At 44.8% G+C, this 14,666-nt stretch overlaps 1 protein-coding gene across 1 annotated transcript in view; it reads right to left on the bottom strand.

Moving 5' to 3' along the window:
• The window catches only part of WDR48 (WD repeat domain 48), a 29,547-nt gene extending 18,927 nt beyond the window's left edge, over positions 1 to 10,620 (bottom strand). Inside the window, exons 1-7 of the mRNA XM_077268675.1 lie at positions 10,471 to 10,620; positions 8,069 to 8,209; positions 7,661 to 7,739; positions 4,004 to 4,086; positions 3,605 to 3,734; positions 2,418 to 2,506; positions 1,554 to 1,655 (exon numbers count right to left, since the gene is read on the bottom strand). Coding sequence (XP_077124790.1) covers positions 1,554 to 1,655; positions 2,418 to 2,506; positions 3,605 to 3,734; positions 4,004 to 4,086; positions 7,661 to 7,739; positions 8,069 to 8,209; positions 10,471 to 10,551 — 705 coding nt within the window. The 5' untranslated portion in view covers positions 10,552 to 10,620. The remainder of the gene's footprint in view (positions 1 to 1,553; positions 1,656 to 2,417; positions 2,507 to 3,604; positions 3,735 to 4,003; positions 4,087 to 7,660; positions 7,740 to 8,068; positions 8,210 to 10,470) is intronic.
• Positions 10,621 to 14,666: the final 4,046 nt, after the last annotated feature.

The raw sequence follows: 14,666 nt of genomic DNA, 5'->3' as shown, positions 1-14,666 counted from the left end.
ACTAGCATTTGTGTCCGAGGAATCAAAGTCTGTTGATGAAAAATGTACCTGTGGTCTATTGGTTGGTCTTTGTCGGGCTCGGCTATTTTTCAGAATGGATTTGGGTGATTTATATGTTTTTTTCCAATGTCCCCATTCATATACAGTATCAGTTAAATAGTCATTGAGATCTCTCTCAAACTTACGTTTTTTCCGATCCATTATCTCATCTTCTAGGGTGCATACATTCCCTTTTACTTTTTCAAGTGATGATTTATAATATGATAATGATTTGTATTCCTCCAAAATAGTTGTAATTTTTTCCAGATTTTTTTTGCGTTTCTTTTAATCTCAGCTCTTCATTTTTTATCAAAAGTTTCATTAGGTTTAGGGAACAGTCCGTAAGTATCTGATTCCACTCCTTGAATTCATCGGAATAAGAGGTTGTGGAGACTTTCTTGATTCTCAAACCTCTAGGAATCATCTCCTTTGTTAGATAATTTTCCAGAGTGGTGTGATTCCACCATAATTTTACTTCCATTTTCATGAGTCTTTCCACCTCATTTAAGCAAGTAGTGAAATCACCACTCCCCACTGGATCGGACCCAAGACCTCCAAACACCTGTGCCACTTTGGCTAATCCACATAGTATAGTGCACAGCCCACGTAGTATATAGCACAGCCACGTAGTATATAGCACAGCCACGTAGTATATAGCACAGCGATGTAGTATATAACACAGCCCACGCAGTATATATCACAGCCTATGCAGTATATAACAGCCCACGTAGTATATAGCACAGCGACGTAGTATTTAGCACAGCGACGTAGTATTTAGCACAGCGACGTAGTATATAGCACAGCCCACGCAGTATATATCACAGCCTATGCAGTATATAACAGCCCACGTAGTATATAGCAATGTGGGCACCATATCCCTGTTAAAAAAAGAATTAAAATAAAAAAGTTATATACTCACCTTCCAGCGGCCCCCGGATCCAGCCCAGGCCTTTAGCGATGCTCCTCGCGACGCCCCGTTCCCAGTAATGCCTTGCGGCAATAACCCGTGATGATGTAGCGGTCTCGCAAGACCGCTACGTCATCTGGGGTCATTGCCGCAATGCATTCTTGGGACCGGAGCATCGCGAGGAGCGGGAAAGGCTGCTGCGGACAGCGGAAGGTGAGAATATAATGATTTTTTTTTATTATTATTATTTTTAACATTATATGTTTTTACTATTGATGCTGCATAGGCAGCATCAATAGTAAAAAGTTGGTCACACTTGCAGGGTTAATGGCAGCGTTAACGGGCTGCTAAAACCCTATGTGGGCGCTGACTGGAGGGAAGTATGGAGGGGGCGCTGACTGGAGGGGAGTAGGGAGGGGACAATTTGCGGCCGGACTGTGCCTGTCGCTGATTGGGTGCGACCAATCAGCGATGTCGGATTTCCTTGACAGACAAACAGACAGACGGAAGTGGACTTTAGACGATTATATACACAGATTTTGATATTCTGGATTAACCAATGCCAAAGACAGACGATTAGGATATATGCCGGGTGCAGTACAATTACCTGCGTGCCGTCTCTATTTAACAGCAGAGCCTTTACATTGTCAGTATGTCCTTTTAATTTCATGAGTTTTGCACATGTTCTGGGATCCCAGACCCGCAGCACCTGTAACAGGATTAATACGTAATGTTCAGAAAAAGGAATAAAATTCTGTAAAAAAACAGGAGTAATAGTTCTGACTTACAGTGGTAATAAGACACATAAGAGAGGGATACAATTATATCCATGTAACAGATCCAAGCCCCCCTGCTGAATAAGGCTGGTTCTCTTTTTGGACCCATAGACACTATAAAGCATGGAATAATGTATGCAAATTGCCTTTTCAGAGAGGAAGACGACTAGAACTCTATAGCGCCACCTGTTGGGAGTAGCGATCCTACAAGTCACTATCGACCCTTTAATGAGTCTTGCAATATGATAAAGGGTAAAGTCCAAATCAGAATCACAATTTGCAGACATGGTATTTCAGGGTATTGCCCCTCGTCAGTGAAAAGTATGAGATCTAATTTGGCTGTGTGGGAGGGTCTGGACTGAGGTCTAAGGGGTAAGGTTTCTCCTTAGACCTCAGTCCAGAGCCTCTCACCTAGCCAAATCAGATTTCATACTTTGCACTGATGAAGGGAAAAACTCTGAAACACGGTGTCTGCAAACAGATTCTGGTTTGGCTTTTATCCTAAGTCATATTGCAAGACTCGTTAAAGGATTGATAGTGACTTATAGGATCGCTACTCCCAACAGGTGGCGCTATAGAGTTCTAGTCCTCTTCTTCCTCTCTGAAGAGACAAATTGCATATGGGGAATACAGTGTGAGTGCGACAGGTAGAAAAAAAGCTTATTAAATACTGTATGACAATCCAACTCTGTTACCTTCTCAGTGGAGCCAGAAACTATGACAGTCCCCATCTGGTTCATGGCCAGACTGTATATAGAGTCTTTATTTCCACTCAGGGACGAAGCTGGTGAAAAGGAAAAGTCACTGGTTAATTAAAGCAAACTCATTTAGAATTTTGATAAATGGTTCATATCAATAACTAAGTCCCTTATCAGTCACAACGGATTAAAAAACCCAAACAAACAAAAAACACAGATAAGAGGTCTGGCTTTGCTATTGAAATCCGCAGTTATCCAGACATACATGTTACCGGTCACTCTGTCCTATGTCATACTAACTTTAATGTGTAGATACTGAGCTTCAGTGCAGACAGGTGGACACTGATAATTACGGCACTTTTTTTCATGTTACATCTACAAACTTAAATGTATTTTATTGTGATTTTATGTGATATACCTACACAAAGTAGCAAGTGTTTGTAAAGTGGAAAAGATACATGTTTTGTTCATAGTTTTACAAATCTAAATATGCAAATTGTGAATTGCATTTGTTTTCAGCCCCCCTATAGTCTGATACCCCTAAATAAAATCCTGAATTATCTATTGCCTACAGAAGTCACTTTATTAATAAATTGCATTCATATCTGTGTAATTTTTTCTCAGTATAACTACAGCTGTACTGGGAAGGGCTCAGAGGTTTGTTTGAGAACATTAGGGATCAAATAATATCATGAAATCCAAGGAACACACCAGACAAGTAAATCAAACCATAAGAAGTACAGTTTTCAAAAAGCCATGTAGCTAGCATGTGGTCTGGTCAGTTGAGACCAAAGTAGAACTTTTTGGGCTACATGAAAAACGCTATGTGTGGTGGAAAACACCATCCCTATCATCAAACATGATGGTGGCAGCATCATGATGTGGGGTTATTATTCTTCAGCAGGGACAGAGAAACTGGTCAACGTTGATGGAAAGATTGATGGAGCTAAACACAGGGCAAACCTGTAGGAAAACCTGCTAGAGGCTGTAAAACATTTGAGATTGGGAAGGGCATATACAGTATATCCGAAAATGGTATTCATCCAACCAATTTCCGCTAATCATTGGGGCGTTATAACAGCAATATATTAACATATAAAATCACTTCTTTAGTTTGTAATTGAAATATTTATATGTGGATAAGCCCTTTAACACGCGGATTACTGAACAGTCGCATCACTCACTAGTGACGGTGTTGTTGGATGCAGTTAGAGCCGTGAGAGTATTTACATCCCATAGGAATATTTGTCGGTCCAGTCCTGCGGATGCCACTAGTTCTTTGTCTTTTGCGTATGCTAAGGCTTTCACATAGTCCTAGGGGTAGAAGGACACACACATAAAGAAGAGCATAACACATAGAAAAACTGACCGGAATTTAACACTTTCTGTTGACATCGACCTGAAAATGAGATTTGTGAAGCTTCTACCATGGCGCACAGGACGGGACTATAACCCTGGAACCGGCCACACAACACAAACTAAGGGAGGACCTGGTATAGTGACATCGTATAAAAAGGTCCAAGGAGATGACAGATTTCCAGTAATCAGTGATGTGATATTCAATTGTATATTTCTTCGCTTACCTTGTGTGTTCTCAGGGTCGACATACAAAACCCCTTGTGCGCATTCCATACTTTAACTGTCGTATCAGAAGACGCCGATATTACTGCCGAAAACAGAAGAGGAAAGATTACAGAAACAGTACATGAACTATGCAGTCTGTTCAGAAGAATCATCTAATTATATACTTACCTCATAATGTCTTCACATCCTGTTCTTTCCAGATGTGTCCGGATCCCAGAATTCCAAGCGGCAGAAGTTCACCGACCTCCATATTGGGACACCCAAGTGATGGGAGTCTCAATATTGAAACTGCTGGTGGTACCAGCCTCTTGCAGGGTACCACCAGCGGAACGTCGCACCACACACACACAGTATATGCCGCACGCACCACATACACAAACACACACTGTATACGCGTACGCACCACACACACACTGTATATGCCGTATGCACCACACACAGTGTATACGCCGTACGCAGCCCCTTGCGCGGAACCAACAGCAGAACACCGTACTTTGTCTGCCCTGTTGAGGGCATACATAGCAAAGTACTGCAGTGCGCAGGCACCGGGAAAGGTCAGAGAGGCCCGGCACCTACGCACTGCAGTACTTTGCTCTGCCCAAGATTGCCTTGCGCAGGCGTGTACTACGGAGGACACAGCATGAACTTCAATCCAATATTGCGGCCAGCATGCAGCCAGCAGGTAAGGAAAGGGTGAATCAAACACCCGAAAACCCCGCCCATATGACCGCAAACCTGTCCCGCCAAATTCAGGTGACAGGTTCCCTTTAAAAAATGCTTTGCCCCAATTAATTTGCACAGCACTGTATACAAGGGGTATAGTCTGCCCGCACCGACTGTCATTTCAGATATGACAGGATACTAGCTACACTATGTTCCAAATTATTATGCAAATTACATTTTTCTCAGATTTTCCTAAAAGGTCGGGGCAAATGACAGTCAGTCTAATAAAAGTCATCACCCGTTAGATTATACATTTAATTTTATTGAGAAACCTCCCAATGATAACAGTATAATCTCCAAAATGAATAAAAACTCAAAATGCACTGTTCCAAATTATTAGGCACAGTAGAATTTCTAAACATTTGATATGTTTTAAAGAACTGAAAATGCTCATTTGAAGAATTTGCAGCATTAGGAGGTCACATTCACAGAACAAAAAAGCTATTTAACTCCAAAACATCCTAACAGGCCAAGTTACATGTTAACATAGGACCCTTCTTTGATATCACCTTCACAATTCTTGGATCCATTAAACTTGTGAATTTTTGGAGAGTTTCTGCTTGTATTTCTTTGCATGAAGTCAGAATTGCCTCCCAGAGCTCCTGTTTTGGTGTGAACTGCCTCCCACCCTCATAGATCTTTTGCTTGATGATACTCCAAAGGTTCTCTATAGGGTTGAGGTCAGGGGAAGATGGTGGCCACACCATGAGTTTATCTCCTTTTATGCCCATAGCAGCCAATGACTCGGAGGTATTCTTTGCAGCATTGTCAGCATGAAGATGATTTTGCTCCTGAAGGAACATTTCTGCTTTTTATACCATGGAGCAAATTTGTCAGTCAGAAACTCTATATACTTTGCAGAGGTCAATTTCACACCTTTAGGAACCTTAAAGGGCCCTACCAGCTGTTTCCCCATGATTCCGGCCCAAAACATGACTCCTCCACTCCTTGCTGACATCGCAGCCTTGTTGGGACATGGTGGCCATCCACTACTCCATCCATCTGGACCATCCACAGTTGCTCGACACTCTTCAGTAAACAAGACTGTTGGAAAATTTGTCTTCATGTATGTCTGGGCCCACTACAACCGTTTCTGCTTGTGAAAACTGTTTAGCGGTGGCCGAATAGTAGGTTTATGCACCACAGCAAGCCTTTGAAGGATCCTACACCTTGAAGTTCGAGGGACTCCAGAGGCACCAGCAGCTTCAAATATCTGTTTGCTGGTTTGTAATGGCTTTTTAACAGCTGCTCTCTTAATCCGATTAACTTGACTGGCAAAAACCTTCCTCATTCTGCCTTTATCAGCACGAACACGTCTGTGCTCAGATTCAGCCACAAATCTCTTCACAGTATGATGATCACACTTAAGTTTTCGGGAAATATCTATTGTTTTCATCCCTTGACCAAGGCATTGCACTATTTGATGCTTTTCAGGAAGAGAAAGATCCTTTTTATTTCCGATATTGCTTGAAACCTGTGACCTGCTTAATAATGTGGAACATCATTTTTTAAGTAGTTTTCCTTTAATTAGAATCACCTGGAAAACTAATTATCACATGTGTTTCAGATTGATTTCAGTGATCCATTGAGCCCTGAGACACAATACCATCCATGAGTTTATTTGAAAAACAAAACAATTAAATCTTTACGACACTGAAATCCAATTTGCATAATAATTTGGAACACAGTGTAATTGGTTACAACATGCACAAATCTGGTTCTGTCAAACCTTTAATGGGATTGTGGCATCAGAATGTGACATTCTGTTACACTCAGTTTTTTTTCCCATATCATTATTCTGGAGTACCTTACACTACAAATTTTACTCCATTTCATGACGGGAGTAAAATTTGTGATGAGTCGTACGGATGACACTTGTTTGCTCTTGTGGCTGCTTGACATTGAGTTCTGCGGCTCAGCTTACTTGTAACCAGAATACCCAAGTCCTTCTCCTGTTCTGTAGTCCCGAGTATACTCCCATATAATGTATATGCAGCAATAGGATTACTCCATCCTAGGTGCATTACTCTACATTTATCTACATTTAACCTCATTTGCCAAGTGTTTGCCCATTCAGGCATCTTATATGCGGATTGCAAGTGTTTTTAGTGCATCTCCATGACCTAAAAGGTTGAATCACAGGCCATTGTCCTGCGTATAGAGACTGTATGCTACAATCCTACAGCGGTAGGTTTTGCTTTACGGTATGATGGGAAAGGAACACATTAATTCCAGGATAGGTCATCACCTTTTAATTCCGACCTCTGGGATCCTCACCCAATCCTGGGAATGAAGGGTTACAGAGCTCATTTTACATTGCAGCCCTTTGGAAGTTATAGAAGTCTCTGAAACAATAAGCTGTGCAGAAACCTAAAGACGTTGGCCTCATTCACCAGGAACTGGCAATGCGGGCGGCTGTGACAGCACTGTGCAGAGAAAAAAAAGCAGTAAGGAAGGGGAGCACGGCACTATAAGGGCTCACTCAGTCCCTGCAAATCAGTCTGAGATCGACTGCAATGCACAGACCGGCTGTTGTTCTCCAGACCTGAGCGATAGTTTCATGTATTTCTAGGAGCCTGTCATGCTCGTGACCGGAGAGCAAGGACAAGCAATCTCAGGCCAATTTCCATGGAAGTCTGAATGTGCCCTAATAGTCCTGCAAACCCTTCATTCTCAGGATCATCAGGGGTCTCAGAGATCGAACAGCCACCAATTATGAAGTGCACATCACTTTATAACATGGAAATCCCCTTTATGAGATGATAACCATCCAGAGGTAGAGTCCGGGGAGCTCGGTCTCCTAGCTCCTGGGATCTGTCCCGGCACAGCCTACTTTACATACACTATGAAATGGAAATGTATCAAGCTTTCTATTTTACCCAAGCAAGTAACCTGCCATCATGCTGCAATGCTCAGCACCATGACATACTTACATGTCTTTCCATTGCAGCACAGCACAATGTCGTTCACCCAGTCTGTGTGGTGCTCCATAGATGCTATATAGGGGTCTTGCTGAAATAAACAAGAAATGACAGCATTATTGATCTGATGACTTCATACACAAGGGTATAGGGGGTGTCCAAACTAGAGCATTCATGCTTGCTGTTCTCAGTGCACACAGCGCTGTCAGGCTTATATGCTCATGAGGTCCATCAGTGGTCACAGCCTGGATGGAGGGATCTGCCGGTGTTACTACATTTCCCCCGTACCTTGGTGCCGAGGCTGTCCGCAATCAGCTGTCATGTAACCCTCTACCCCTATCACAGCTGCACACAGAGCTGGTCCGGGCTAAGCTTGGTTATGACTGACGTTAGCTTTTATACTCCGGCATATGAATCTACCTTGTGCTGATTGACGCTCCATATTCTGATGATTGAGTCTCGTCCAGCTGTGAAGAGTCTGTTCAGTGCAGGATCGAGCTGCAGGGCGTTCACCCCATTGCGATTGTATTTCTCTACTTCATCCCTAATTACATAAGAGACCTATGAAAGAAGAAGGGGGTGGGGAGGGAAGAATAGTTACTGTAGGTCATTTAGGCTAACGAACACGCATCATATAGTACAGCTCAATCATGACGAGGACCAACAGTCCACAATCTCATTTTGTGTAGTCTGCATACATTGCTTTGTACAACCCACTCATTCCGCTGGATTAGTTAAAACAACATCAGATAAATAGCATGCATTGTTTTTGGGGGGGAGGCAACATAACCATAACAAGTACTGATGGTCTGACAATACCAGCCAGCTAGGGCCACATGGCGACTGTGGTTGTTCAACAGCAATTCAACCAAAAATATATCTGCCTTGTGTGATTATTTCTGTTCTTTGATTTGGCCGATTAAAAGCAAAAAACGCCAAGATCTTTATGACACCTTACATGTGTATTCCTAGCTTTCAGCTATATTCAAATGCATCTCTGTGCCCTCATCTACATCTATGTACAAGATATACGCCATTACGGTCAGCACTGTCTTTTCCACAAAACATAAGAGATGACGGAGTGCTACTAAGGTTTGTACAGAAAACTGCTCTGGTGCCCACGACATGGACTGAAATTCCACTCACCGGCACTGGTTCTAATAGTCCGGCAGAGCTTACATACTCCCCCTATGGAGAAGGCATGTTGGTGCGAAAAGTGGGGAGTCATGTGCGTAACGGTCAGCTAACCGATAACTAGACTGTGTGTATGGCCGCATTCAGATGTCAATTTGTACAGATAGAACATGCAGCCATTAGTCCTACTGGCCACAAGCCCATTCCTCAAAAGCCTTCATCCCCCGCCACACAAAAATGGAGTCATGTCCCAATTTGCTCTGAAGAGAATTTCTAGAATTCAGATGCTGTCCGTGTTTTACTGTGTAGTTGAGGTTGAGATTTCTTTTTTTTTTTGCAAGATAAAAATAGATGTTACACAGTTGGTAAAAATGGACCTGCAGGTCAAAAATGGCTGAAAATCAGATATAAAACCCTGTTAATTTGAGCATCTGTACCTGATCCTATATGTATAACACAAGGGTCTCTTTCATGCCCTCTCATAAAAAAGCTATTTGGACAGTAGATCTGGACGGTAGATCTGGAAGGTACTGATGCACCCGTGTTGTGCAGGCGATAGATGAAATGACAGGATCCATTTAGTATCTGCACAGAGGCCTCTGCACCTCCCAAAAAAGTGAATGGTATGAGATGGGGAGAAAATCAATCACTTTAATAAAAGGTGTCATTCAGACATATAATAGTGATATTTTTTCCCAGTAGAATGACAGATTATAGACCCCACTGACTATTATGGGGCCCTGGGTGGTCATGTGACGGCTCCGCCACAATCATCATTTCCACCCTTGGCCATAAATCCGAGCTCAGACCACGTGTGACAACCTACTGACCACTCGCCTCTCCTGTGGGGGGACCTGCACTGAGCAGAGGGGCTGGTACATCACTAGATACCCCCTTTAATTCTCAGTAACATCATCATACAGTGGAATATTAATGGCGGAAGCAGCTTTTAGGAGTCATTTAGCATAAGTCAGATGTTCTGGCTCCAGGGAGTCATCGGCCATAATACAAGTCAGAGCTGCTGCTTCCCTCATTACTTCCAAAAGCATCAGCAGATCATAACCCCCATCATGGCTCCGCCAAACAACGTCACCACAATTGCCAAGATGCCAGGACTGCAGATAAGGCAGCGGGGTACAGATCTGGGGGGGCAACACATGTTGGGTGGGTTTGGTGAACGCACTGTCACCCAGCTTTCCAGGGAACGGCCACCATTACAATGGGGCGAGGAGCCGAGACCCCATCATGAACTGCAGGGTCCATGTCCTGTACCAGACCCCACTGCTGGGACTGACAGACTGAATGGCTGCACACTGGTTTCTTTGGAGAGATAACGCCACCCCCGGATCCCAGCAGTGTAACAGTCTGACCGGGCAAAATACAATAAAGTAAGCCTGACGTGGGAGGAACCATTGAGTGACATGGGGGGTGGTCTGCTTCACTGCAGGAAAGTTACAGGTGACACTGTCAGAGGTCGCACGTCACCCACTGCAGACACTGCGGCCGCAGAACTGCCCGGAGCGGTCACCCGGGAGCGCCTCCCGTGCCCACCAGGGGTGCTGACAACCCCGCCCCTCCTCCCGGGACACTGCACACCTGCCGCACAACAAGTAAGCCCCCCCAATGTACGAGCGCATCCGCGTCACCCGCCACCGGCCCCGGGGCCACGTCCCGGTTACCTGTCATACCTGAACTTTCCTCCGCCCCGCAGCGTTCTGCCTGTGATGCGCTGCCATCTTGCATGTTGACACTCTGTCGTCACTTCCCATTTCCTTACACTTCCGCCCTTAGCTGAAGGACATACACATACGCCCTCACTACGGGGAACTACTGCTTCCGCCCAAACTGAAGCCGGAGCGCCGCTTCCGCCATTACTTGTCAGACGTCATCTGTGCGCGCGGCGTTTAAACAGGTCCTGACTCCTGAACAGATAATGAGGCAGCAGCCTGCTACTGGGGACTGTCCTACCAGGAGCAGCCACTTCCCAAGCGTGGAACATGGTACATGGAGCATCACACGTGGAACATTGCACTTAGAACATGGCACGTGGAACATGGCACGTGGAACATCGCACGTGTTACATGCCCGGGGAGCATCTAATGTGGAACATCGCACTTAGAACATTGCATGTGGAACATATCACGAGGAGCATCGTACGTGTAACATGGCACGCAGAGCATCACACATGTAAGAAGGCACGCGGAGCATCACACATGTAAGAAGGCACGCGGAGCATCACACATGTAACATGGCACGCGGAGCATCACACGTGTAACATGGCATGCGGAGCATCACACGTGTAACACGGCATGCGGAGCATCGAATGTGGAACATCGCACTTAGAACATTGCATGTGGAACATATCACGAGGAGCATCGTACGTGTAACAAGGCACGCAGAGCATCACACGTGTAACAAGGCACGCGGAGCATCACACATGTAACATGGCACGCGGAGCATCACACATGTAACATGGCATGCGGAGCATCACACGTGTAACATGGCACGCGGAGCATCGCACGTGTAACATGGCATGCGGAGCATCACACGTGTAACATGGCACTTGGAGCATCACACATGTAACATGGCACTTGGAGCATCACACATGTAACATGGCACTTGGAGCATCGCACATGTAACATGGCACTCTTGGAGCATCACACATGTAACATGGCACTTGGAGCATCGCACATGTAACATGGCACTTGGAGCATCGCACGTGTAACATGGCACTTGGAGCATCGCACGTGTAACATGGCACGCGGAGCATCGCACGTGTAACATGGCATGCGGAGCATCACACATGTAACATGGCATGCGGAGCATCACACTTGTAACATGGCATGCGGAGCATCACACGTGTAACATGGCACGCGGAGCATCACACGAGTAACATGGCACGCGGAGCATCACACGTGTAACATGGCACGAGGAGCATCACACGAGTAACATGGCACGCGGAGCATCACACGTGTAACATGGCACTTGGAGCATCACACGTGTAACATGGCACGCGGAGCATCACACGTGTAACATGGCACTTGGAGCATCGCACGTGTAACATGGCACGCGGAGCATCATATGTATAACATGGCATGCGTAGCATCACACGTGTAACATGGCATGCGGAGCATTGCACGTGGACCATCGCACTTGTAACCTTTTTCTGGTTTTCCAGTACACAATGTGCTAAAATGAATGGTGTCATGCAAAGGTACAACTCGTCCCACATAAGAATCAAGCCCTCATACATCTACGTGGACAGAGAAATAAAACAAGTTATGGTTTTTGGAAGACGGGGAGGAAAAAAAAACGTAAATTGGTCTTGGCTGGAAGAGGTTAATCATTACTGATATCCAACAGTCTTTTGTCATCCGCAGAAACACTACTGAAAAACCGATCCCTTTTACAGCAGGCCAGACCTCCACTCATATTTATAGGGGTCTCCTTATATTGCATTTTCCCCCTAATATGGAGCAATCTGAAATCTAAATGTACGCGCCTCATGGGGTTTCTGCCTTTCTTTGGATCAGTATGTTAGGTTCTAGGTTTAACCTGATGAACTCGCATGTTCCTTCAGCCTCTCACCCAATCCCATCTCATCAATCCCTGGTGTATAGCACATTGTTCATTCATACAGTATCTCATCGGATTCATTCCTAACCCCTTTTAACGTTTCCGTTCCCATCCTATCCTATTTGTCACTTTCACATTCCATCATCTGTTTTCCCATTCTATACATTTCCATCCTGTTCTATCAATACCTTTCCCATATCATTCTAGTCATTCCCATACTATCTGTTCCTTTTGTATCCCATCATTTCCATTCTTTCCCATCCTGTCACATATCCTATTTGTTACCCTCCCATTTCTTTATCGCTTCAATCGGGGACACAGGTAACCATGGGTGTATGCTGCTGTCGCTAGGAGGCTGACACTATGCACAAAAAAATGAAAATGGCGCCTCCTCAGCAGTATACACCCACCATCTGGCACAAAGCACTTCAAGTTTTGCTTAGTGTCAGTAGGAGGCAGACCTGGATCTGTTCCCAGATCCATCTTTTCCTTTCCAGGGCACCTGTTGTATTTTATTAATCTTTTTCCCTTTGTTTTACAGGTTTTTCTCCAACAGGGTGCAGATTTCTCACCCTGTTTTCCCACTATAGTGCGACCGAGAGAGCAGTGTGGTGTCACCCATATTGCCCACTCTCAGACCTGCAGGGCAGGACCTAATCCCCGGTCAACTTACGGTGCTTCAGGGTGATTACTGGTGGTCGGTCCTAGCCTTTTCCCCTCCCCACCCCTCTCCTCGAAGAGGGCTGGAAGGAAGACGGTGGTCACCAGTGGTGGCCTTCCACCTGACTTGTTAGGGGTTGACACCGTCTTCTGCACTGTCTGGACTGTTGTGAATTCTGCTTTTGGGCTCCCTCCGGTGGTTGTAGGTGGTAATGCAGTTGTCCCTGAGTTGCAGCCCTGGTCGGGTGTATCTGCTGATTGCAGTTCTGACTGGGGTATTTAGGCGTGCAGGATTCATTTGTCCTTGCCAGTTGTCAATTGTTCTTGGGAGGTTATGGACCTCTGCCTGGTTCCTCCTGCCTTTCTGCCAAATCAGCAAAGATAAGTGTCTGGGTTTTTTTTTCTGTGGCACACATGCTGTGTGCTTCACAATTCAGTGCTATTCTTTGTGTTTTCTTGTCCAGCTTCGATTGTGTCAGTATTTTCTCAGTCTTGTTGGATTCTCTGGAGTGGCAGTTATACATTCCATGTCTTTAGTTAGATTGTGGAACTTTTTGTATTATCTGCTGTGGATATTTTTGGAAGGGTTTTAATACTGACCACCTAGTAATCTGTCCTATCCTTTCCTATTTAGCTAGAGTGGCCTCTTTTGCTAAATCCTGTTTCTACCTGCGTGTGTCTATTCTTCTCCTACTCACAGTCATTATTTGTGGGGGGCTGCCTATCCTTTGGGGGTCTGCTCTGAGGCAAGGTAGCATTCCTATTTCCCTCTATAGGGGTATTTAGTCCTCCGGCTGTGTCGAGGTGTCTAGGTTCGTGTTAGGCACACCCCACGGTTACTTCTAGTTGCGGTGTTAGTTCAGGATTGCGGTCAGTACAGGTTCCACCGACTCCAGAGAAAGTTTCATGCGGCTCCAAGGTCACCGGATCATAACAGTACAACTGGCCAATAATGAGTTAAATGCATCTCAGAAGAAGGGAAGAAAGGTGTTGAGCCATTTTTTTTTCTGCAGTCTGTTTTGTCTTTTTTTCCCTCTTTATCTATGGGTGGCTGAGGAGTCTTGTACCAGCATGGATGTTCAGGAATTAGCTTCTCGTGTAGATCAGCTTGCTGCTAGGGTACAGGGTATTTCTGATTATATTGTTCAGACTCCTGCTTTAGAGTCAAAGATTCCTACCCCTGATTTGTTTTTTGGTGATAGGTCCAAGTTTTTGGGTTTTAAAAACAATTGTAAACTGTTTTTTGCTCTGAGACCGCGATCCTCCAGTGATTCTATTCAGCAGGTTAAAATTGTCAGCTCCCTGCTGCGTGGCGATCCACAGGATTGGGCATTTTCCCTGGAATCTGGGAATCCGGCCTTGCTTAATGTAGATTCCTTTTTTCAGGCTTTAGGATTATTATATGATGAACCTAATTCTGTGGATCAAGCGGAGAAAACCTTGTTGGCCCTGTCTCAGGGTCAAGAGGCGGCAGAATTGTATTGTCAGAAATTTAGAAAATGGTCTGTGTTGACTAAATGGAATGATGATGCTTTGGCAGTAATTTTCAGAAAGGGTCTTTCTGAATCCGTTAAAGATGTTATGGTGGGGTTTCCCACGCCTTCCGGTCTGAGTGATTCTATGTCTCTGGCCATTCAGATTGATCGGC

The sequence above is a fragment of the Ranitomeya variabilis genome, chromosome 6, assembly GCF_051348905.1.
Source record: "Ranitomeya variabilis isolate aRanVar5 chromosome 6, aRanVar5.hap1, whole genome shotgun sequence".
In the NCBI taxonomy this organism is placed as follows: Eukaryota; Metazoa; Chordata; class Amphibia; order Anura; family Dendrobatidae; genus Ranitomeya; species Ranitomeya variabilis.
Note: the sequence above shows the minus strand (reverse complement) of the source record. Positions and strands in the feature narration are given on the sequence as shown.